Source organism: Aotus nancymaae, unplaced genomic scaffold, assembly GCF_030222135.1.
Source record: "Aotus nancymaae isolate 86718 unplaced genomic scaffold, 86718_ANA_hifiasm-v0.15.2.pri h1tg000007l, whole genome shotgun sequence".
Taxonomy (NCBI): Eukaryota; Metazoa; Chordata; class Mammalia; order Primates; family Aotidae; genus Aotus; species Aotus nancymaae.
The window spans coordinates 30,252,611-30,276,257 of NW_026988418.1; the positions used below are offsets into that span (position 1 = coordinate 30,252,611).

Genomic DNA, 23,647 nt, shown 5'->3' on the forward strand with positions numbered 1-23,647 from the left:
TCTAGTAGTATTTGCTTTGTATGTCACTCCATTCTTGCATTAGTGTTTTATATTTTTCATTGTAGAGATTTCAAGTATTTGGTTAATTTTAAGTTAACATATTTTAACTTAAAATATATCTGGATGTTCCAGTGTTGGGTGCATATATTCACAACTTTTATATCCTCTTGCTGAACTTACCCATTTATCATTATACAGTGACCTTCTTTGTCACTTCTTAGAGATTTTTGTCTTAAAACTTACACTGTCTAACATAAGTATAGCTACTTCTGCTCTTTTCTGGTTTCCATTGGCATGGCATATATTTTTCCATCCCTTTATTTTCAGTCTATGTGCATCTTTATAGGTGAAATGTTTTTCTTATAAGCAACAGATCACTGGGTCTTTTTTTCTTTTTTTATCCACTCAGCTACTCTGTGTGTCTTTTGATTGGAAAATTTAGTTCATTTACATTCAATGTTATTACTGGTAAGTAAGGGCTTACCCCTGCCATTTTGTTCTGGTTGCTCTGTAGTCTTCTCTTTCTTCTTTCCTTCCTTCCTGTCTTCCTTTTAGTGCAGATGATTTTCTCTGGTGGTATAATTTCATTTGTTGCTTTTCATTTTTTGTGTATCTGTTGTATGCTTTTTTATTTGACATTACTATGAGGCTTACAAACACTACCTAATAACCCAACATTTTACGCTGACAACAACTTAACACTGTCTGCATAAACAAGCAAAAAGAAAACTAATAAAAACTCTACACCTTAATTTCATTCCCTCACTTTTTAACTTTCTATTGTTTCTCTTTGTATCTTATTGTACTGTCAATGTGTTGAAAAGTTGTTGTAGCTATTATTCTTGATTGGTTCATCTTTTTGTCTTTATACTTAAAATAAGAGTAGTTTACATGTCACAGTTATAGTGTATAACCAGACATTTTGTTTAAAACTTTTAATTAAATAAAAATATTAGAAAAAATTTTTAACTTTAAAAATTTGTTTTTTTTTTGTTGCCTAGGTTAAAGAAATTAAGAGAGAAAGGGAGTATCTAAGTAAGATTAGGCACAAAAACTACACAATCAATACAAAGGCTAAACTCTAGTCCAGGAATGCAATCAGATTTTGTCTTTTGTACTAGCTCTGATTAATTGATTCTGTCTAGATTCCTGTCTTGGTAAACAGTCTCAGGCTATGTGAAAGCACAGCAACAAAGTGCTGCGACTACTTGGTAATGTCTACAATGAGCACAGGATAACCTAGCACCAATTTAACAACGCTAATCTAGTTAGAAGTATGGAAAAGTTTCAGTGTGCATTTGAGGCAACCATTCTCCACTTCTAGGAAATTTGCTAAGCAGAGTCATCAACTTATCTGAAATCTGAACTAAAATCTAAAGTGTGACGGATATTTTCTTAGTATTTTTATACATTTGTGTTTACTATGAAATCTAAAAATAAACCACTGCGTTTGCATGTCATGGTAAAGAAAAAAGATTAATAAACGATACACTATTCTGAAAATTTTTTCCCTGAAAAATTATTGAGAAAAAAATTTAATGCTTATCTGAATATAAAAGGTAAGGAAACTTGCTAAGGCAGAATGAAGACAATGTCAGTGGTGCCACCTATACAAAATAAAACCTACGTATCATGTCAAACTACACATTCCAGCTTACCAAGTAGGTCACTTGCTCTTATTTAAAAAGAGGTATCTCAGAGGTAAGACATAACAGTGTCAGTAAAATAATATACAGGCAAAGAGAAAGCTCTAATCATTCATAACTAAAGAACAACTGATTCAACCCACTTGTTTTACATATGGGAACACCAAGGTCCAGAAAACAGAAGGAATCTGTCTCTATGTGGTGAGAATAATTCGGAGTCTGAAAATCAATCTGTATGGTCCACAGAGCAATCCAGAAAAGATGAATAACTCTTCACAGGCTAACTCAACAGCCTAAAATTTCTTCATTATTTAATCAGCAATGCTTAGTTAAGAGACACCTCCAGGCAGAAGATTTGTACAGCAACTTTTCCTATAACTCTCCTAAACCATGTAATTTAGCCAGTGATACAATGGAGACATTATACAGTGTACCACAGAACTAGCCTTGTGACATCTACAGCAAGGGGTCTGTTCTTCCATCCCTATGTGAGAACACCTAGCAGGGTGTGCTGCCAGAAAGCCAAGCTCCAACTCCTGTGACTGAATCACTGGCTTTGTACTAAAAAAATTAACTTTTGGAGGTAGCAATTACTAAGTTTAAGCACAATCTGTACTGATGCTTTCGAAAGTCATTGGTGAAGTGATGTCTACTCTGTCTTTATCTATGTTAACTAAGTATCTTTTATTAACAGTAAGCTAGTTTTTGCATGAGGCATAGTTTTAAAAAAATGTTTTAAAGTTAGAAGATATATGTTTTTACATTAGGACAAATACCTAATGTAGGTGATGGGGGATGGAGGCAGCAAACCACCATGGCATGTGTATACCTATGTAACAATCCTGCAAGATCTGTACATGTACCCCAGAACTTAAAGTATAATAAATAAATAAATAAATTTAAATAAAAGAAGATATATGTCTTTAAAACTAAGTGCTGAATATATTTATTTGTTCTTTGGTTTCTGGTAAACTCAGAACTTTAGAGAACAATGAATAAACTTTAAACATATATTTTCACACACATGCACACACACACATATATATTTTCATACACACACACACACACACACACACAAAGTTTGGTTTCTCAATATGCTTTGCCAAGACCTTGAATTATGCGCTCACTGGGATGAGTTTTTCAACTGGAACTTGCCTTTAAATTTTTATGGTATTATAATTTTGTTTTTCTCATCCTTGGCCTCCAATTCTTGCTTAAAGGCTATGTCAACCCCATCAACTGCTGTATCCAACTCTTGCCTCTCTGAGGAGCCAATCTTTCAGAGCCTCTTTGCTGGATTCTTGTCTTAACAGAGGGAAGTTTTCCCTCTTCTGCCTACTAAAATTAACAGTGAGATTCTGAGAATAATTTGAATTGATTTTGCTTCAATTTGCAATGTGGGTTCAAGACTCTGCAACTTCGGATAATAACAAACTGACTTATCCTATGTCCCCAGTTATTTTTAAATTTAGAGTTAATCACAGGATAGTAGTCATTAATGAAAAACTTTATCTTTAATCCTCTAATAAAAAAAAAAATTAGAAAGAAGGCTCCCTTCCATTCCTGTTCTACTTATCCTGTTCCCACGATATGCACAAAAATTATTTATTTTATTAGTTTCATATACATTTTTCCAGAGTTTCTTTATTTAAATAAGTGAAAAAATTGTGTGTGTGTGTGTGTGTATGTGTGTGGATATTCTTATTTTTCTTTTTCACCCAAAAGGTAGAATACCATATGCACCATTTTGCACTGTGCTTTTTCATTTAACCATTTGTCTTTTCATTCAATACATAGAAAGCTTCCATTCAAAGTGGCTCTGGGTCAGGAAAGCCTGCAGTCCAACATATGAGAGCCGTTTATCAGCACTGATTATCAGGGAGTACCGGGCTCAACCAAGCTGTGAGCACAGCTGCCATTTACACAATGACATGGCTTTTACTCCCCAGAAACTCTGTCTCAACCCCAGAAAGAGCTGTATCTAGAGACTCATTTTACACATGATAAAATAAAGCAAGGTGGGAGAGCAGAAGGGATTTATCCAAAGTCAGATGGTGGTCAGGCACAGAATTGGAGGTTGTTAGTTTTCTGCATTCTGAGAGCCCTAAATTCTCCCCACTGTACCACTTATGTCACAAACTTTTTTTTTTTTTTGAGACAGGCTCTTGCTTTATCAGCCAGGCTGAAGTGCAGTGGCGCAATCATGGCTCACTGCAGCCTCAACCTCCTAAGCTCAAGTGATCCTCCCACTTCAACCTCCCCAGTAACTAGGATTACAGATGCACCCAACCATGTCTATTTTTTTTTCAATTTTTTGTAGAGATGGGTTTTACCATGTTGCCCAGGCTGGTCTTGAACTCCTGGGCTCAAGCAATCTGCCCACCTCCCCAAGTGCTAAGATTAAAGGCAGGAGCCACCACACCCAGCCCTTTGTCACAAACTTTTAAGGACTTATCACTACCTGTAAAATTCTTGTGTCTAGCAAAATAAGGGTGTGGTATGGTGGGAATGGTAATAGCACTAGCTTAGAACTTAAAAATCTAGGTTCTAGTCCTCTCTGGGTCCCAGCTTACCCATCTATGAAATAAAAGCTTGAACCAGCTGCTCTCTAAGGTCTCTTCTAATGTTTCCAAGGTCTTTGACTTCTGTCTTCTAACCATATTGAAGAGTCTGATCTTTGCAGTTGTGCCTGTGCTCATGCTGTTAGTTCCACCTACAGTTTTCAAGGCCCACTTTGACTTTTCCTGGTGTTTGCCTATTCAAAAAAGGCTAAGCACTCTCACCTCAGGACTTGGAATCTGCCCTTCCCTTGACCTAGATTACTCTCCCGCCAAAGGGCCATACAAATTGCTCTCTTAGTTCATTCAATTCAGTGTCTGCTAAAAGAAACTTTATAAAGATACTTTCCCTAAGCAAATTAATTCTTCCAACTTTCTCACATGCAGATTGGCCTCAAGATTTAGAACCATAGATCACACCACATTCTTGCCCCAAAGCTGGTGAGTGAGGGGTGCTTCTGCTAGTACTGGCTAATCTGTTCCAAAGCCCACAGTCTTTGGAGTCAGGCTTGGGTTTAAATCTTGACTCCACTATTCCCCAATAGTATGACATTGGACAAGTTTCTTAGTCTCTCTGAACCTCTCCTTTCACATTAGTAAAATAGGCATAATTAAAACTTTCTTGAGTGTTATAAAAACCATATTACATTAAATATATAAAGTGACTAACACATAATAGGGATTCAATAATTGTCATTTTCTTGTGCCACTTTTTTTCACAGTCACAAAACACTTATTCAATACTTTTTATTAGAGAAATAGCTCTGTTTCCTATTTTGATGCCGTTTTTAGGCCTGCTGGTAGGTAGGTCACAGTTCATTCAAGATGACCTGTACCAGTTCTTTAAAAGAAAGAGGTATGATGGGGGAAAAAAATAGCTTCATAAGCTGTCAATCTCCTGCCTTTGGTTCAAGAACAATTTAGTAGTCCAACTGCTCTTAAAAATCTCTTTTATTTTAGCTACCACAGATTTGTAAAAATCATCACTGTAAGTCTTTATAGTGAATTACCAACACACTTATTCTGAAGAAGTTACTAGCCAGAGGAATCATTAGAAGGGATCTTGGTACAGAAATTCTTGCCATAATTCTGATTTGCATTTAGTTGGCAGAATGTTGTGAATTCTAACAATATATTATCAATTTGTCTCCTATATGGGCTTGTTTTAGAGAAAAATTCTTCTCTGGATTTATTTGAATACTCTCTTCTGTATTTATTTAGCTAGACGTTTGCAGAAAATTGGTAAACTACTATATTAGTTGTTCTTTACATGGTTAAGTCACCACACAATGCTAAATATCTCCTGGGGGAAAAAAAAAAAACAAGTTGGGAGTTAAACCAAAATGACAAATGTACACTAAAACAGAGACCTTCTAGCAATGCCTAGTATTTTATTTAGGATTTGGAGAATTTTATTATTTCAAGATTTTTATTTCTCAAGGATAGTTTACTACTATTACTATTTTATAGTTTAGCAGAAATGTAAAAATTCCCTTCCTCTATCCTTCTGGCATGTAAGAAAAGGACACTAGCTGGCAAGCACTATTTTTATGTTGACAGCAGAGCTATTTTGAGTCATCTTAGTACTATCCAATGTTTATGCCAAGAAAAGAGGTTAGCATGACATTAGCAATTTAAAGAGTAAACACTCAGTTTTTGGTCACTTAATAAGCATATTTCTTTTGAACAACACAAAGTCGATCTTTTTATAATAAATAATAATGCAGTTCATCAACATAAGCCATTAAACCATAAATAGAAAGCCCTACCTTTTGTACATCTCCTGTGAAATATGCAATGGCCAGGGTGGGCAGAATCATGAAGAGTGCATTGTAATAGAGCAGTCCATATTTTCCCAGCTCCTAGGACAGTAAATAATTACGTGTTTTATTTGCATTTGGTTCTAGCAGAAACATACAATACTGTACAAAATACCACCCAAGTTACACATACATACACAAACACACACACCTTCCCCTACAACATACACAGTAAATGAGTTAAGTTAGAAGTTTTGCAAACATTAAGAAATAACCTAAACTTTCAAAAGACCAAAAAAAAAGCAAACTTACAAAATATTAAACTTACTTGAAATAAATTCCTCAAGTGCTTAAGATCAGAGAAATAAAAATGACAACTGGGGGCCTTAAAACAGCAAGTAGAAAAGGTTATTTTGCGCGCGCGCGCGCACACACACACACACACACACACACACACACACACACACAGTATCAACACATCTCCCTGAAGCCATTCTCTTTCCAGAACTGAATCAAGAGTTACTGAGTATGTCTTGGGCTTTTCAGAAGCATAACACAAGTGTCATTTAAAAGAGATGGATGAGGCTAGACATGGTGGCTCAAACCTGTAACCTTAACACTTTGGGAGGCCGAGGAGGATAGATTGCCTGAGCCCAGGAGTTCGAGACCAGTATGGGCAACATGGTGAAAGACTGTCTCTACAAAAAATACAAAAACAGCTGGGTACGGTGGCCCATGCCTGAGTTAAGTCAGAAGTTTTGCAAACAGTAATAAATAACCTGAACTTAATCCCAGCACTTTGGGAGGCTGAGGCGGGTGGATCACCTGAGATCAGGAGTTCAAGACCAGCCTGGCCAAATAGTGAAACCCCAACTCTACAAAAATACAAAAATTAGCCAGGCATGATAGCAGGTGACTGTAATCCCAGCTACTTGGGAGGTTGAGGAGGAAGAATCGCTTGAACCCAGGAGGTGGAGGTTGTAGTGGGCTGAGATCCCACCATTGCACCCCAGCCTGGGTGGACAGAACGAGACTCCGTCTCCCACCACCACAAAAAAAAACCTAGCCAAGCATGGTGGCATATGCCTGTAAATCCCATCTACTGGGGAGGCTGATGTGGGTGAATCACTTGAGCCTGGGAGATAAAGGCTATGGTGAGCCAAGATCAAGATCAGCCTGGGTGATAGACCAAGAACCTATATATATAAAAAAAAAAAGTTGCCAGGAATGGTGATGTGCACCTGTAGTCCCAGCTACTCAGGAGACTGTGGTGGGAACCTGCCTTGAACCCAGGAATCCGAGAGAGGCTTCAGTGAGCTCTGATTGTGCCACTGTATTACTGCTTGGGCAACAGAGCAAGACCCTGGCTCAAAAACAAAACAAACAAAAAGCACAAAGAAAACAAACAAAAAAGATGGACAGATTCAGACACAGACACTCAGGCCTAAGCCAATACCAACGGACAGCACTTCTCAGTGAAGCATTTCCAAAAATGTGTACATGAAGTACAATGAAGATTAAGATTACTATAACTACAACTCCCAGAATACAATATGACTCATTGTGCCCTTGGCTAAAGGACAACACACATCTTCAAACACAGGGAGCCTACAAGAACTCTGAGTCCACCTTTGATTCACATACTTCTGGGATATTCAGCAGGAAGGAGTCTCTTGAAAAAGCCAGCCAGGGTTTGAGGGGTGGGAAGGGGGGACAGTGAGGGAGTGGTAAGGATGGGGGCATAACACTTGCCTAATTCCTGTGGTTGAAAGATTACGGACTGATGAGAAAAGTCGAACTGCCTTCTCAAAAGCAGCACTGAAAAATTGGAAATAAATACCCAACAACAGAAAACTAGCTGATTAGGCTGGGTGCAGTGGCTCATGCCTGTCATCCCAGCACTTGGGGAACCCGAGACAGGCAGATCACCTGAGGTCAGGAATTTGAGACCAGCTTGGCCAACACACAGAAACCCTGTCTCTACTAAAAATACAAAAATTAGCCAGGCGTGGTGGCGTACACCTATAATCCTAGCTATCTGAGAGGCTCCAGCACAAGAATGACTTGAACCTAGAAGACGGAGGTTGCAATGAGCTGAGACTGTGCCATTGCATTCCAGCCTGGACAACATAGTGAGACTCTATCTCAAAAAAAAAAACTGAAAGAAAACTAGCTGATTAGATTATTAGACTGTAACATAGCTGTACACTGAAACATTACATAGCCACTAAAAATGTTTAATGATGCTGACTGACATAAAAAGGTGTTCAAGAAATGGTACAAGTGAAAAATACAAGTTAGAAAACATATCATCCCTCTTTTGCTTAAAATTTTAACATACATGTAAGCGTCCACACACATACACACACACACAAAATAAAGGATATCCACCAAAACAGTGCTTCTCACTTGATGATAGCATTAAGGAGATTTATGTTTTCTCCCTCTCGCTTATCCATGTTTTCTACTACTTCCGTCATAAACATGCATTATTTTACATAATATTTTAAAGTTAAAAAGTTTTAAATTCAATAGCTGCATTCAGGTCTAAAATGCAGCACAAAATCTTGATGCCATATGACTCATACTCAATGGACCATGATTGTAAGCAGTCCCGATATTATCAGTAATAAAACTCCTGACTGGCTGCCCTGCCTATGGAGTAGCCATTCTTTCTCTTTACTTCTAAAAAACAAAAACAAAAACAAAAACAAAACAAAACAAAACCTATAAAACCACCTCAGCATGGCCATATTGCCTTATTACCTCTGGGATAAACCAAGTAACTGATTGCTTATGTTCACCACAAGCATCAGTGTAAAAGGTGTGCCTCATATGTATGGCAGCAAGAAAAAAGCCATACTGCAATAACCTTTAAGAATGGCACCTAGTCAGCCAGAGGCATGAGTGTTATCCAGGAAGCAGAGGATGTGCATGGAGGCACATATACACATAGATACACATCATGCAGTAACTGACACACAACAAAAACTTAAATGCCAAAACTTCTGTTTTTCTTTATACATTTAACTGTTTTGAATATCTTTCTCCCTGCCTTCTTAAAAAAAGTACAATGGCTAAAATTAGATTTAGAGCATCATCATAAACATGTATTATTACATCTTATGATATATTGTTACGTATCATAAGTTTGTATTGTTATGTTTACATATTATGTTCTTATTCAGTGTTGCCCTTAAAGCTGTTTAATAGACTCTACATCTTTTTTTCTTCAGTATTTCTGTCTTTTACAATCCGTTTCTCTTGTTAGCTGACCTTTTATACAGCTGGTAAACCTCTCTGCCTCTAAATAGAATTCTACCTTCTAGTTTGTTGCTTCTAAGATATGAGCTATGAGAAGTAATCAATGAACTTAAAAGTTCTAATACAAATAAGTCATAGTAATTTCTAAGTGAGAAACTGAAGGGCTCTCCTAGGAATAAAATATTCAGAAACTTTCTTGACTTTTTCTAGGTTCTAGGATGTACTGTAGATTGTACTATCTAATATGGTAGCCACTAGCAACATGTAGCTATTTCAATTTAATTATAATCATATAAAACTACTGATTTCAGTTTCTCAGTTATTTTCAAGTGCTCAAGAGCCATGCACGGCTAATGACCAGTTAACAGAAAGCAGAAATATAAATTTCCAACATCACAGAAAATTCTATTGAAGAGTGCTATTTTAGACAACTGAAGCTGCTGCACAAATAAAATGTCATTAATTGTATCCATTTTCCAAAGCAGCAAATGGGCTGAAGTAAAAGAGTAAGAACAATCACTAACTGCTACTTTTTCTCTAGCTATTTTAAAAAGATAAAAATTCTTACTAGTAACTTCTATTAAAATGCAACCATCATACAGATTCATCAAAGCAAATAAATGGAGGCTAAGAAATGTATATTTAAGGAAAACGGGTTGGAAACAAATCAACACTGTCCTTGGTTCTTCGAGGCTATTCCAAAAAAACTATATGAAAATAATGAACCTACTGGGATAGACATTCAATCTATACTTCTTTTCTGGAGGAGCAGGCAAAGACCCTGGCCAAGGCAAGGTCAATTCAATACTAATAGTACTATCAAGCAGGTAGGACACTAGTATTTATTTATTATCTAAGCTTCCAAAAAGGAGCTTAAGTAGTTTCAGAAATACTGTACATATAATAGAAAAGACTAAAAACTAAGCAGTTAAAGTCATCTGACTGAAAAGAAAATATGGGTAGGAAAATAAGATAAAGTCATGGTCAGTGACAAGATTTAATTATGAGATTAAAAAAACAGCTGCTCAGGAAAAACTATGGTGACATCTAAGATAAATATCTCATATGGGTCTTCGTATAGAATACACTATGATATCAAGGATAATTCCTTCAATTAGCAACCCTAGGATATATAAAGCTGAGGTCTATTTAGTTGTTTCTTACAGTAATGTAATCTTATAACATAATGTTGCAAAAGCAATGTGATTCAAATACTCAGCTTTCTGATAATCTGGCTTGATCTGAAAATAAAATGTAATGTGTCTATATTTAAAGTACATAGTAAACAAACAGTATCTGGTAAAGCCTAGGCCAGGAAATTCAGTGTTGCCTCTGAGAGAGATACCAATGCTCCCTAAAGTTCCCCATTATTTATAGGGCAAATACACAAAGGCCATCTTTGTTTTGCCTCCCAGGTCCCCCAGAAAGTCCTCTAGAATACAGTCATGAACATTTAAAGACACTTCAGTGAACACTCTTTACTTTTCCTACCCCACAAGAAATCAAATTCATACAATCCAGAAAAGCCAGGAATAAAACCTAACTGCTAATTAATAGATTAAAAAATAGTTTCTTATATGAACACCAAAGTACAGGAATTTTACCCTCAGAAGGCCACTATGTCTTTCTCATCCTTGGTAAGTATTTTCCTTATTCCCTACTTTTTCTCTGATGAATTGACATTCCCAACATCAGTATACATCTGTTAAAGAAGATTTAGATTGCTACTTACTTTTGAATCTAATTTTTGTTTTACATATGCACCATTTGCTGCTGTCAGGACATCGTTTATCAGAATAAAAACATATCCTTCCAGATCAAATGCCAAGTCAGAGCTGCAAAACATAAGCAACGCTTTAAGAACAACTTACATTTAAAGGACATGCATTTAAATTTAAATAGGTATGAACTAAAGTATTTACAAAAACATATTCTCATCTAGGGAAGTGAATATTAGGCATTTTTATCAGCTACTAGTATTTCTTGATTTCTGGTCAGTTTGTAATTTTACCTCCATAAGGGATTCCTCAGAAATAAGAGGCACTAACATTTAAACACATAATTAGCAACAATCAATCATGTCATTTAATAGCACACTGCTCTATGATAACAAGCACCAAATTTATCATTAAGTACTTCTGTGAAGCAGGCAGAAGGCATCAGAGCTCAATTTCATAGACAAGGAAACCAAAAGGACAAGGCTGTTAACAAGTCATCTTCTGAAGGTCTACACAAAAGGTAGGACTATGTTGCATAGGTAGTTGGGCCCCCGGGTGGAATTTCTGATGTATGGATCATGGTTAGTTCTGAGATCAACCTAGTAACAATGTCTAAGCACACAGCAGGAACTCAAACACTTAAATAATTGCTCAATGAACCTGTGAAGTGTAACTAGGGGATTTAGAGAAACTGAAAATTTCTGGAACTTAGAGTAACAGGCACAAGATAACAATTTAGTAAATTAAACAGAACAAATGAAAATCTGAGAAAAGCATGCCTTCTGCATATTTCAGCACCCTAGCTAAAATATTGGGTCCACAGTCTACGATTTTGCAGAGATACTGTATAGGAACCAAGACTTCTAATGAGTTCTATGCCACTACAATTTCAAGCAGGACTAACTTAATGCACACTCCCTACCCCAAGCAGTCTAACAACCCTCTGACTGACTTCAGAGGTCTGAGTTCCCTTCCTCCCAAAATCTTTTCCAAGTCAAAGGGTCCAACTAGATAAGATTGGTCCAGATAGCAATCCTCTTCAGAAGTTTCTTGTAGACTCGAGTAAGCACTGAGGAACCCCTGTTGTTCGGTACAATTTTGGATCCCATCAGCTTCAAGGAAATGTTTCAAAGACTAGCAGGGCACCTCCAGAAGAAAGGTAGGAGGCAATATGACATAGAAGGAAAAGCAGTTAGCTCTATAGCCAATTTCTAGTAACCAATTATGCCACCCTCTTTTTTTTCAGAATGAAATTTTACTTAGAGATTGAACTTATAAAATAGGACTAGACTGATAATATTTTCCTCCACCTATACCATGGGAATGTGATGAAGGTAAATCAATCCAAGAAGTTCACTGGAACTCTTGGATGAAAAACATACGTCTGGCAGAATGTGTGGCATTAGCAAATATGTATATGCATGCCCTGGGCTGATTAAAATGTTGTAGAAGACTTCTAGCAATCATTATAATTTTTTTGGTCTATGGTTATACATTTTATCCATGTACTTTAAAACCAAAACTTGAGAAAAATGAAAAAAGCTTTAATAACCTAAGAGAATTTCTAAGTTATGGCATTTGTGATGTATCTTGTGTGAGGCCAATTAAAGCAATGTTATCATTCGTTATTTGAAAAGGCAAATGTTTCATAGTCATTTTCCTCACCTCACAGAAGAAGAGACATGCTTTTCTTCATCAGCATGCAAAATTAAGAAAAGTCACATGGTTTATAAAAATAGGCTCTGAAGAAAGCCACACATTCAAATTTCAGCTCTGCCATTTATTAGCTCTGTGACCTTGAGCAAGATACTGAATTAAGTTTTAGTTTCCTCAACTATAAAATAGGAAAATTATACCCATACCTCTCAGAGGTGTTAAGAAGAATACATAATAAGATGTGTAAAATGCCAAACATATTGTATGATACATGGTCTGTGCTCGGTAAAATGACAGTAACAAATTCTAAATACATCAATTTAACTTTCAACAATCCCAAAAATCTTATTTTTGCCTAACTTTATCTTAATACGGCCAAAAAGATTTAATCTTTTCAAGAGTCTTCTAGATGCTTTTCAAAGACATAATTCCTATTAGGCTATAAAAAATTGTTATTAGTAAGTATTGATAATAACTATTGACAATTTATAATGTGCTATTCATAGGCCCACATCTTACCTGGCAGCTACAAAGGCTCCAATAATCATTGCAAATACAGTCATTTTAATACCCCAAGAAAAAGTCTTCCTACAAAATAAAACATTTTAAAATATACATGTGACTTTATTCACACAGACTCATTTTACAACAGAAACAAAAAATGTGATATGCTTTCTCAAAATCTATAAACAATCATATTTTACACATTTCTGAGAAACTGGATATTTAAAAGAACCCCTTTGATGAAGTAAAAATTCATTTTTACTTCATTATAATGGTTATATAAGTTACTATAACCATTTTTTAAATTTTCACCATTTGTTATTATTAGTGAGTTTTAATTTTTGTAAATCAGAATTTCTTTAAATAGAAAAATGTCACATACACTTGTAGTAAAAGGAGCTAAGACATGAATGCTATTTAAAACCTATACCTATGATTCTGATCCAGCTTCTCCCAGTGGCAGTAGTAGATACAGAAATCCTAGAAAGTAAGTCTCATGTTTGATAGGTTTTCAACTCCAATTCATAACCTTCCTGACTATCACTCCACAAACTATCAATTCCAGCAGCCGAAAGAGAGGGTTGCTTTAACTTCTCAAAAGTTAAGGTAGGAACAAGACAAATGATTTAATATCCCACATATGCTGAGCACCTTTTCAACGTAATTTAAAGAACAGATATATTAGAAACTTAGCTCACTTGAGTAAAACTCCCTCAGCAAACATTGTAAACAGGATGGAGAACCTTCTCAGAACTGTAAACATTGGCAGGCTGGAAAACAAAAAGATAATTAGGTAAAATAAAATTTAACAATTTCTTTTAAACTAAGATTTTCCAAATTGGTAGTTAAAATATTGCTATTCTTCCATTTATGGAAATTCCATATGATTAATTTATGATCAAAACCCTTACTACTCTCTAGACACAATTCCTACTTGAAAGGCTAAAAGAGGTGCTTTTTAAAAACTACTAGAAGTGAGAAACACTAAATTAACTACAAAACTTCATTTTATTCTGCTAATTATGCATATATCCTATGCTGTAAACATGTTAGTTGTTAATAGCATTTTTTCACTAGTCTGACCTCCCTCCCACTCCCTAGACCACCCAAAAAATATCTATGAAAATCTTATCCCATGAAATGCCTTGACTGTCCTTTTGTAGATGTAATTTTGTCTTCATCTAAACTCCCAGAGCATTTTGCTTGTACTAGTCAAACATCCAGCCTCTTTCAATATAGTTATCTCACTCCAAAGTGCCTTATACTTAGTTGGCAATCAAAGATAGGTATGAATGAATGGTTGGATGACATGGATGATATCTTATCTTACCCCAAAGTGCCTTATACTTAGCTGGCAATCAAAGATAGGTATGAATGAATGGTTGGATGACATGGATTAAAAAAAAAAAGCAAACTCTATACAAGCAGCACTTTGTAGAAGGCCTGCATTTCTCTCCTAGTGGGTAATGAAATGGAAAAGGATGTCCCACCCATGATAAATTTGTCTTCCTTGGAATCTTCAGAGATATCATCTTGGTCATTCTGTCAGGTTTCTGGGGTTTAAAAAAAGGAAGAAATAAAAAACACCTCACCCCAATCCTCAGAAATCTCTCCATTCTGTTTTACAATACCAGGGTTTTAGCTTGTGTGGTAGTGATGAAGCCACTGGATTTCTGTTAAATGGTTTCTCTATTTGTGTCGTTTTTATACAATACACACCACAATAAGAGCAGAAGCCAGAAACTGGAGGTAGACCAGTTGGAAGGAAAAATAGTGTTACCATGGAGTAGAGAGCTATTGCTTCTTTCTGAAAATAAGTATGTTGCCTCTACAGTTATATGCCATGGGTAAGATTTAGTAATATTTTTATTAGTGTTCTATCTGATATTACTTTACTTCACATTAAAAGAAAAATTGTAAATTTCTTATCCCTACCCTCTGATTTTGCAGTGTGGAACTTGCCTAAGATATTTATGAACTATATTAAAGAACTGAAATCTCAGAAGCCTAGTATATATATATTTGCTATTGTAGCTCTAGAAAAATAATAAAAATCTCCTATCATAGCATTTTATAACATTTTAAGACTTCTAACGTCAAAATGAGGGGGGAAAAAAACCTCCTCTTTCTCGTCTAAGAAAAGAATGTAAACTAAAACCTTTGGCACCACCTTCATTACTTAGTAGTAACAGAAGCTCTCTGGTCTTTTCACTTTTTTCCAGAATCAATAAGGTGTTAAATATTTGACATTCAAGTACAATTTTAAGAATACATTGTATTAATCTCACTGGTAAAATAAAGTTATCCATACTTCAGTTTCTTTGTGCTGAACAGTCCCGTGATTTGGTTCCCAAAATATAGTAGAGGTAGTGGAAACGTCTAGAAAATTTAAAAAGGGATAACAAAACTCAATAATAAAGACAGCTAAAACAAGGTCCTTTCAAACAGAAACAATTTTGTTTATATGATCAAAATTTTTTCCACTTAAAACATAAGATTAGTTCTCATACACAATTTTGACCCCCAAACACCCAAACAACACTTATGCTTGGACAAACATTATTATGGCAGAAAGAAAGGGAGGAAGGCAGCCAGAGAAGGCAGAAATATGAATATGATCAACATGAGACAGAAACATCATTTGCTGTAAATATGATAATGTATTAGAGCCCATGGCTCTAATGTCAGCAGAAAAAGTAAAGGCATTTCATCTTCACTTGGAGTCAAACAGAGGCAGAAAGAAGAATATAAAATAAACCCAAAGAATAATGAATGCAGGATAAACTGGCTAGATTAGATGGATAGAGAAACCGCAAAACTGTTGTACTTTCAACAAGTGCCATTAACTAAAAACAGGAGACTACTCCTAGATTTTTTTTCTCTTAAGTTTAAAGAGATTGTAGGCCTTCTTTGACACCCATTACTATATTTATTCTTTACATTTATTATAACCATTCTAGACTGGATGATTTTGAGGCTGCAATTTTTAAATATGCAAGGCACTGATATATTAATATGTAGTGACTTCATTTCATAAAATAAAGTATTGCTTTTTCTTTTACCTTTCGAGGTACATTTCTGTCAAGGTCAGGAAACTTGACTACTCTGAGCGCCTTTCCCACCCAAAGAACTGCCACTGTGGCCACCATCTGTAAACAGAGAACACAGATTCACTGTTCTACACATAAAGACACACACAGAAGTTCTAAAAACATAAACCACGTAATGGTGAGGATTCCAACTAACCTGGCCAAGTCCAACACATAGTGACGAGGGAAATCTACAAAAAGGGCAAAGAAAAAACAAGGTCAGAACAAACCTAACTTAGCTCCATGAATTCCATTTGCACATCGGCAATATTAATAAGGCATTCCGATACAAGCCACACCAACATCTGTCCCTAAATCAAATAAAAATCTTAGGAGAAAACTCTCTGCCGGTTGGTTGTCAGGCCACCCCGCTGAAGTTGTAGCCTCGGGCGGCCGCTTGTCACATCTTATCCGAGTCTACAATTTCAGTCGGCTGCCTGCAAAGGATTTCTCAAGGAAGTGAAGATACAGATCTCTCCAACGGTTTCACACACCTTTAAAAAAAAAACACAAATCAACTTCTGCCTCTCGGTCCCAGTGACATCAAGGAAATAATTGTCCGCGAGGGTGAGGATGCGCACGTCCCCAGAGGCTGTCAGCGGGTGCAGGGGACACTGAAGCCCCGGCCCCCCGTTCAGGCTGCGGAGGAGGGAGGCTTCCCTCGCTCTCCTCCCTGCTCGGCAGACGTAGGGGCTCAAATGTCACCAAGCGAGTCACTTTGCAGCATCGCTCCGAAAGGCGGGGTTTTTGAGGCGCTGCGCCGAAGGCACGGGAGGCGAGCCCCGCACGCGCCGGGCCGGCCGGAGCTCCGCGCGGGGAGCAGTCCCCTGCCCCAGGCCCGCGCGCCCAGCCAGCTCCGCCGCCTGGGCAGCGCGCGTCTGCCGCCCGCCCTCTCCAGCTCCCGCCCAACTTTGTTCGGCTTTAACTTTGGCAGTCAAAGTCCAGGGAACCGGCGCCCAGCCACCGCCGCCCGCTCCTCCTCCGCGGCCTCGGCCGCCGCCGCCTCGGCCCTACCTGTAATTGGTGAGCACGCTCTTGTTCACCACCACGATCAGGAAGGAGCTCACGCCGTAAAAGCCGGCGGCCAGCAGCTTCAGAAACACGGTCAGCGTTTCGGCCGACGCCATCCCCAGCTCCTCCTCATCTCGGAGTGTGGAGGATTTCGCGGGGGCTTCTCCTTTAACCCGAGCATGCTGACGTCTATGAACTTCCGCCATGGCTGCCGCTGCGGCGCGGGCCTGGCGGCGGGGCCTAGCGACGCGGGGGCCTGCAGCGGTGGCTCCCAGGGGACTCCAGGAGTCGGGGACCAAGGACTAGGCCAGCTGCGCTCTCGCTGCCTCGGCTCCCCGCTTGGCTGCCGCGGTCCCCGCCCAAGGGCAGGGACGCCGGGGTTCACACCCCTGGAGACTTTGCTCGGGCATTGTGCAACGCAGGGTCAGAGGGTAGGGCCGCGCCAGGCTTAGCCAGGGCAGTGGTTGGAGAGATCCTGAAGAATGGGGAGCGGCAACCCTCAACCCTCACCCCCTAGCCCGAGGCGGACAACGAGAAGCCAGGGGAACTGCAGCAGGACACCTGAGCGCCGAGCGGCAAACCACAGACGCCGGGTGAGTCACCTTGCGCCTGCGCACGAGCAAGCGCCTGGTCTCTCCGTGGGGCGCGCACCTGGAGTGGGGGAGTGGGGGAGTGGGGGAGGGGGGGAGGGGGGGGCCGGGTGGCCGAGGGGCTGGAAGGCCATATTCTCCAGATAACTGCCGCAACGTAAGTGCAGACTGTCCTCCCCTCTGTTACAGGTGGCCTGCCAAGTAGTTACAGTACACTGCGTCTAAACTAATTTTGAACGCTCTTTTAGTCTCTCTTGGAGGGGATCAAAACCCTTCAAAAGTATCAGATGTGGATCAACAGTAAACACTCAACAAAAATTTAATTCTGCAATGCCTCAAGCTTCTTAGACTTTCTGAACCCAGAAACACTAAACAATACTACCTTTTCAAAACAAGTTTTGTTTGTTGTTTTAAGAAAAATGTTGACATATCCCAAAAAGTAGCAGGATAATTAAGCAGCTTGGGGATTGATGAAAGCACAAGGTGTTTGGAGCCTAAAAGACTTCATTTCCAATTGTAGCATTCACAGAAATGACGACACCCCCCACCCCACACTCCGTATTGTGTCTTGGACCAGTTAGATGACCTCCCTGAACCTGATCTCTATGGATATATAGCTAGCAAAGAGCTAGTTTTCAGTAAATGGTAGTTATTTTTGTATAACAGAAGCAAATCATTATGATCACTTTAAGCAAACAAATTACATATTGAACTTTAATGGATTAGGAAAGAACTTTGAATTATTTTTCTAAGTGCTTGCTCTACATCTTTATAATTTTTTTTTCTTATTTTTAAACTTTGGTAAACCAGGTATGGTGGTTCACACCTCTAATCCCAGTACTTTGGGAGGCCAAGGCAGATGGAATACCCGAGCCCAGGAGTTTGAGACCAGCCTGGGCAACATAGTGAGACCCTGTTTCTACAAGAAAATGAAAAAATTAGCCAGGTGTGGTGGTGCATGCCTGTGGTCCCAGCTACTCAGGAAGCAGAGGTGGGAGGATGGCTTGCGTCCATGAGGTCAAGGCTGCAACGAGCTATGATCATGCTACTGCACTCCTACTGTAATAGCACAAGACCATCTTAAACAAATTGTGGCAAAATATACATAATATAAAATTTATCATTCTACTCTTTTTGAGTGTGCACTTGAATGGCATGAAGTGCGTTCACATTGTTTTGCAACCATCATCACTAATCCATCTTCAGAACTTTTTCACCATCCCAATGTGAAACTTTTTCCCCTTTAAACAATCACTCCCTGTTTCCCCACTTCCATCCCTCTCTGCTATTAACCAGTGTTCTACTTTCTGTCTCTGTGAATTTGACTACTCTAGGTACCTCAGATAATTGGAATCATGTAGTGTTTGTCCTTTCGTGATGAACTTATTTTATTAACATAGTGTCTTCAAGATTCATCCATGTTGTAGTATATGTTAGAATGTCCTCTGACATTTATAAGGCTGAATAATATTCAATTATATGTATATAATTGGTTTACATCTTTTGAGTTACTTGTAGAACACCTATGTTCTTCAAATGTCCCTTACAAAACTGGCACACAGGATGAGGTTCTTAACATAGCCTACAAGGTCCTGGATAATGTGGTTTCTACCCAGATGAATAGTGCATCTCCAGAGACACTATTCACGTTTCTCTCCCTAAGCTACAGATAAATCAACAATGTGGGTTCAGGCTTCTGTGTCTTTACTCTCATTAGTCCCTCTATCTGGGCTGCTTTTTCTCTCCCTCCTCTCACCCAGCTCCTGAAAAACTCTTACGTTACCTCTTCTCTGGGCAGCCTTCCTTCACACTGCCCCCCACCTTCCCGCTACATAATTGATATCTCTCCTTTGTGCCTCTCCTACTGCATCTTTATATACCCCCTTTATAGAGTGTTCATCTGTTCCTGCTGCTATAACAAAATACCTGAGACTGGATCACGTATAAAAAGTAGAAATTAATTTTCTCACACTTCTGGAGGCTGAGAAGTCCAAGATCAAGGTACCAGCAGGTTCAGTGTCTAGTGAGGCTTCTCTCTACTTCCAAGGTGCCACCTTAACCACTGCGTCCTCTGAAGGTGAAGAACACCATATCCTCACATGGCAGAAGGGACAGAAGGTCAGAAAGGGACAAACACTATGTAAAGTCCCTTTTGTAAGGCATGTCTCCTGCTCACAAAGGCAGAGCCCTATGACTTAGTCACCTCCTAAAGGCCCTACCTCTTAATAATAACACATTGTTTATTAAGTTTCAACATATGAATTTTGGAGGACACGTACAGACCATATAGCATAGGGACTCTGTATTACATGTTTACATATAATAAAATTGTCTTCTACTAGACGGTTGCTTCTTGAGGACAGGGGCAGGCGAGGATGCCTAACACAGATTAGATATTTTAGTTGAATGAATCAATTAAAACAAGGAAAATGATTAAATTTCTTCCTTGACTGCTAGCAACAAAAGGAAAAATACTTAAAACATTGTATTTTAAGAAACATCCTTGTAGAAAAAAATTATTATAGACGTAACAATGCCTCTCGTAATAAAAAGCAAATATATACACATATACACATTTTTAAAAACATATCTGGAATAGAACCAGAAAAGAACACTAATTCTCAAGCCACACACTGCGACTGACACTTAGTGGTTGTGTGACCGTGGGCAAATTACCAGATATCACTGTGCTTCAATTTCCTCACCTGTAAAATGGAGATAACAATAATGCCCACTTCTTAGAGTTATGATGAGAATTAAATGAGTTAATGAATGTAAAGTGCTTAGAACATAGTAAATATGAATGTTTTTTATAATTACTATTATCACTAGTATTATTATGCAATCTTTCTCTTTTCACTTACTATTCCTCAATGGTCTTTCTGTGGCAACACTTAAATTCTCCCTAATTCTTTTCAAAGGCTTTGGAGTATTCCATTAGTTGGATGCATCGTCATGTAACCCTATAGACATTTAAGTTTTTTCATTTTACTAACAATCCTTGTCCATTTAATTTTGTGTGAGTATAAGTTTCTAGAAGTAGAATTGCTTTGTTAAGGCTACTTTTTAATAAAAAAATTAATAGAATTGACAAAATTCCAAATTAACAACCTCCAAAGAGTTTGTACTCATTTTTTATTCCTGCTAACAGTGTATGAAAATGAAACCCTCTTTTATAAACTCAAGAGGGCAGCAATGGAGAACAATGGAAGAAGTGGATAATATTTCAAGTTCTACCCTGTGGAAATATGAATTGCCAGGTACAAATTTTCACAACCATAATTTGTGATTACACAAAATGAAAAGATCCAGGCAACTACTGTTTTTCTCAGAATGATTACTTTATTAATTAACAAATATTGAAGACCTACCACAGGCCACAAACTACGCTGGATTTTCTCAGCTCCAGTAACGATTTGGTTGCTGTGGACCCTCAGTAAAATGCTGTGGAGTTTAATGGAGTCAAGCATTCTCATTAAGTACCCACAAAGTTAAGACAGGTGCCATCTTCTAGTAGGATTTTTATCTCTTTCCTATGTTATAGGTATTTAGACTTTTGGGTAAATTTTGGTATTTTAGGTCCTTAGATCTGTTTCCTAACCTCAGTAATATTAATCACAGAATTATATATGGAGTATTTACACATCATTGGGTGAAACTGAATAAATATTGAAATATATCTTAAAAAGTTGTTCAAGATAAGAAAGACTGAATTAAATGTTCTCATTTAGGTACAAGTATACTCTATTTGGAAAGGTCAACTTTGTGGGTTGATAAATTTTCCATCTTACTAGGTAGAATTACTAGCAAAAACTCTTCTTTGTATTAAATCATGTCTTTTTATCAAAGCATTGCCTTTAATATCCTGTTTTTCCATGAAGGAATATTGATTCTGTACACAATTTTTTAAAACATAACTTATATTACCTATTTTCCCCACATGCTCCCTTTCCCTTGGCCCACTCGCTCCTCTTATAGTGGAATGTATATAGGCCTCTTTTGTTATCCACCTTCATTCCCAGTTTCCTATTTTATAGCCAGCCTACATCTTACCCAGTGACCTGCTGTGTTGCACCACTGGTTACTTTATAGTCAAGGAGCAAAGGTCATACATGTTTCCTGTTTGAACAATACTTGAAAAATTCTGAGAACCAGAGATCATGGAGTTTCTCTGCAGTGCCTTGTCCTTTTCTTTTTTGGGCTGCAAGGTCAAGTGGTCTTATTGACCGCTGAGGATGAGCTTCACAATGTGCTACTCTTGTAATTCATTATATCATTTCATCCTAACCACTCTGAGAAGCAGGTGTTGTGAAACAACATATAAACAGGAAAACAAGGGCTGAGAGGGAGTATTAGACATACACTGCATCCCACAGCTCTAAGTGAGTGTGTACAGATTTGGTCCTAGGTCTGTTTAGCATTTATTCTGTGTTCCTCCACTGGACACTCCTGTCTCCTTTGCGGCAGATGGACAAGACCTACTTTTATAAGACGTTCTAGCAATGTCAGTGCTGTCTTCAGTTACCAAGTTTAGTGTTTATTAACTCTATGAGAAGAATAAGCAGTATAAAGGAACAGTGATGTATTGAAGGCATAATCATGACCCATTCACAAATATCATACTAGTCACTGAGTTAGGCACTGGAAATACAAAGACATTTCAAGCTCAATATATTTACAACTGAACTTGGCATAAATCTCTCCCAAATAAGTTGCTTCCTTGAATCTCCAATTTTAGTGGATTGGCCTCACTATCCACCTATTTGCCATGGTTCTGCTCTCTCTATAATCACCCTGCAAGCGCTCTTTAACCCCACCAAACTAGTTTTACCCCCTCCACTACACCGAAGCTGTTCACTGCAACGTTACCCATGACCTCCATGGGACTAAACCCAATGCACACTCCTAGTCCTCCTGCTTGACCACTCCACAGCATTTACATTGTCAATACTCTCCCTTCTTTTAGCTACACTCTCTTCCCTTGACTTCTGGAACCCCACACTCTCTTGGAACCTCTCCTAGTACTCTGCCTTTCCTTCTCATCCTGCTTTGCTGATTCCTCCTCTTCTCACAGAGCTTTAAAGTTTTGCATTCCTCAGGGCTCAGTCTTGGGTCTTCTCTCTTTATTCTATGTATTCTTACTAAATAATCTCATTTCATTCCATGGTTTCAATTGTGATTTTTTGTTTGCCAATGCTTACCAAATCTACCTCGCTTATGTTCTCTCTGACTGCCTCCTGAATATCTTCACTTGGATAACTCTCTGTTATGCTGCTCAACATGCCTGAAACTAATCTCGTTATTATCCCTTTAACTCTGACATTCTGCTTCTCTGTTTTTCTTTACTGTATCCAGTAATGAATCCTGACAGTTGAGATCCTGGCTGTCTTATTTTGCTGTCCAAAATACTTACTACTTTGCATTTATCAGAGCTGAACACCATAATTTAATCAATGTGCTGAACCAGTTTATTTTGTATGAGAATATTAAGATCATCAAGATTTCTGTGAACTATATTATGAATAAAAGAATAAAAGATTGGATGTCACCTAGAAGCAAGACTGTGATGCTACACTGCTGTCCCTGACATGTAAGACGTAAACTGGTTTAGTTAGACCATAAAAATTAATATAGAGAAAAAACATTTGCCATGTTAATAGCTACACACTAGGTGTCAGGAAATGTCATATTGATTCGCCCACATAAAAACACTACATCTGGAGCATCAAGTACCATTGGAGTGACCTCCTGATTAAGTTTATAATCACACTCAGTTATTTGCTAAGATTTGTCTTCTGCATTGGACAAACAGGTGACTTAAATGGATGTGATAGGATTCATCCATCTTTCA

General features: G+C 38.0%; 2 protein-coding genes across 5 annotated transcripts in view; one reads left to right on the plus strand and one right to left on the minus strand.

Moving 5' to 3' along the window:
- Positions 1-17,548, minus strand: part of SLC35D1 (solute carrier family 35 member D1) — a 72,352-nt gene extending 54,804 nt beyond the window's left edge. Inside the window, exons 1-8 of the mRNA XM_012442478.2 lie at positions 17,210-17,548; positions 16,353-16,386; positions 16,169-16,255; positions 15,418-15,485; positions 13,805-13,876; positions 13,122-13,190; positions 10,961-11,063; positions 5,974-6,066 (exon numbers count right to left, since the gene is read on the minus strand). Of these exons, the coding sequence (XP_012297901.1) occupies positions 5,974-6,066; positions 10,961-11,063; positions 13,122-13,190; positions 13,805-13,876; positions 15,418-15,485; positions 16,169-16,255; positions 16,353-16,386; positions 17,210-17,412 (729 nt within the window). The 5' untranslated portion in view covers positions 17,413-17,548. The remainder of the gene's footprint in view (positions 1-5,973; positions 6,067-10,960; positions 11,064-13,121; positions 13,191-13,804; positions 13,877-15,417; positions 15,486-16,168; positions 16,256-16,352; positions 16,387-17,209) is intronic.
- A 2-nt stretch (positions 17,549-17,550) lies between these two features.
- Positions 17,551-23,647, plus strand: part of IL23R (interleukin 23 receptor) — a 195,734-nt gene continuing 189,637 nt past the window's right edge. The window contains exon 1 of one of the 4 annotated variants that reach the window (XM_064372486.1): positions 17,551-17,799. The gene's annotated coding sequence lies outside the window, so the exon portion shown is untranslated. The remainder of the gene's footprint in view (positions 17,800-23,647) is intronic. The other 3 variants (XM_064372482.1, XM_064372487.1, XM_064372485.1) reach the window with 3 other exon arrangements.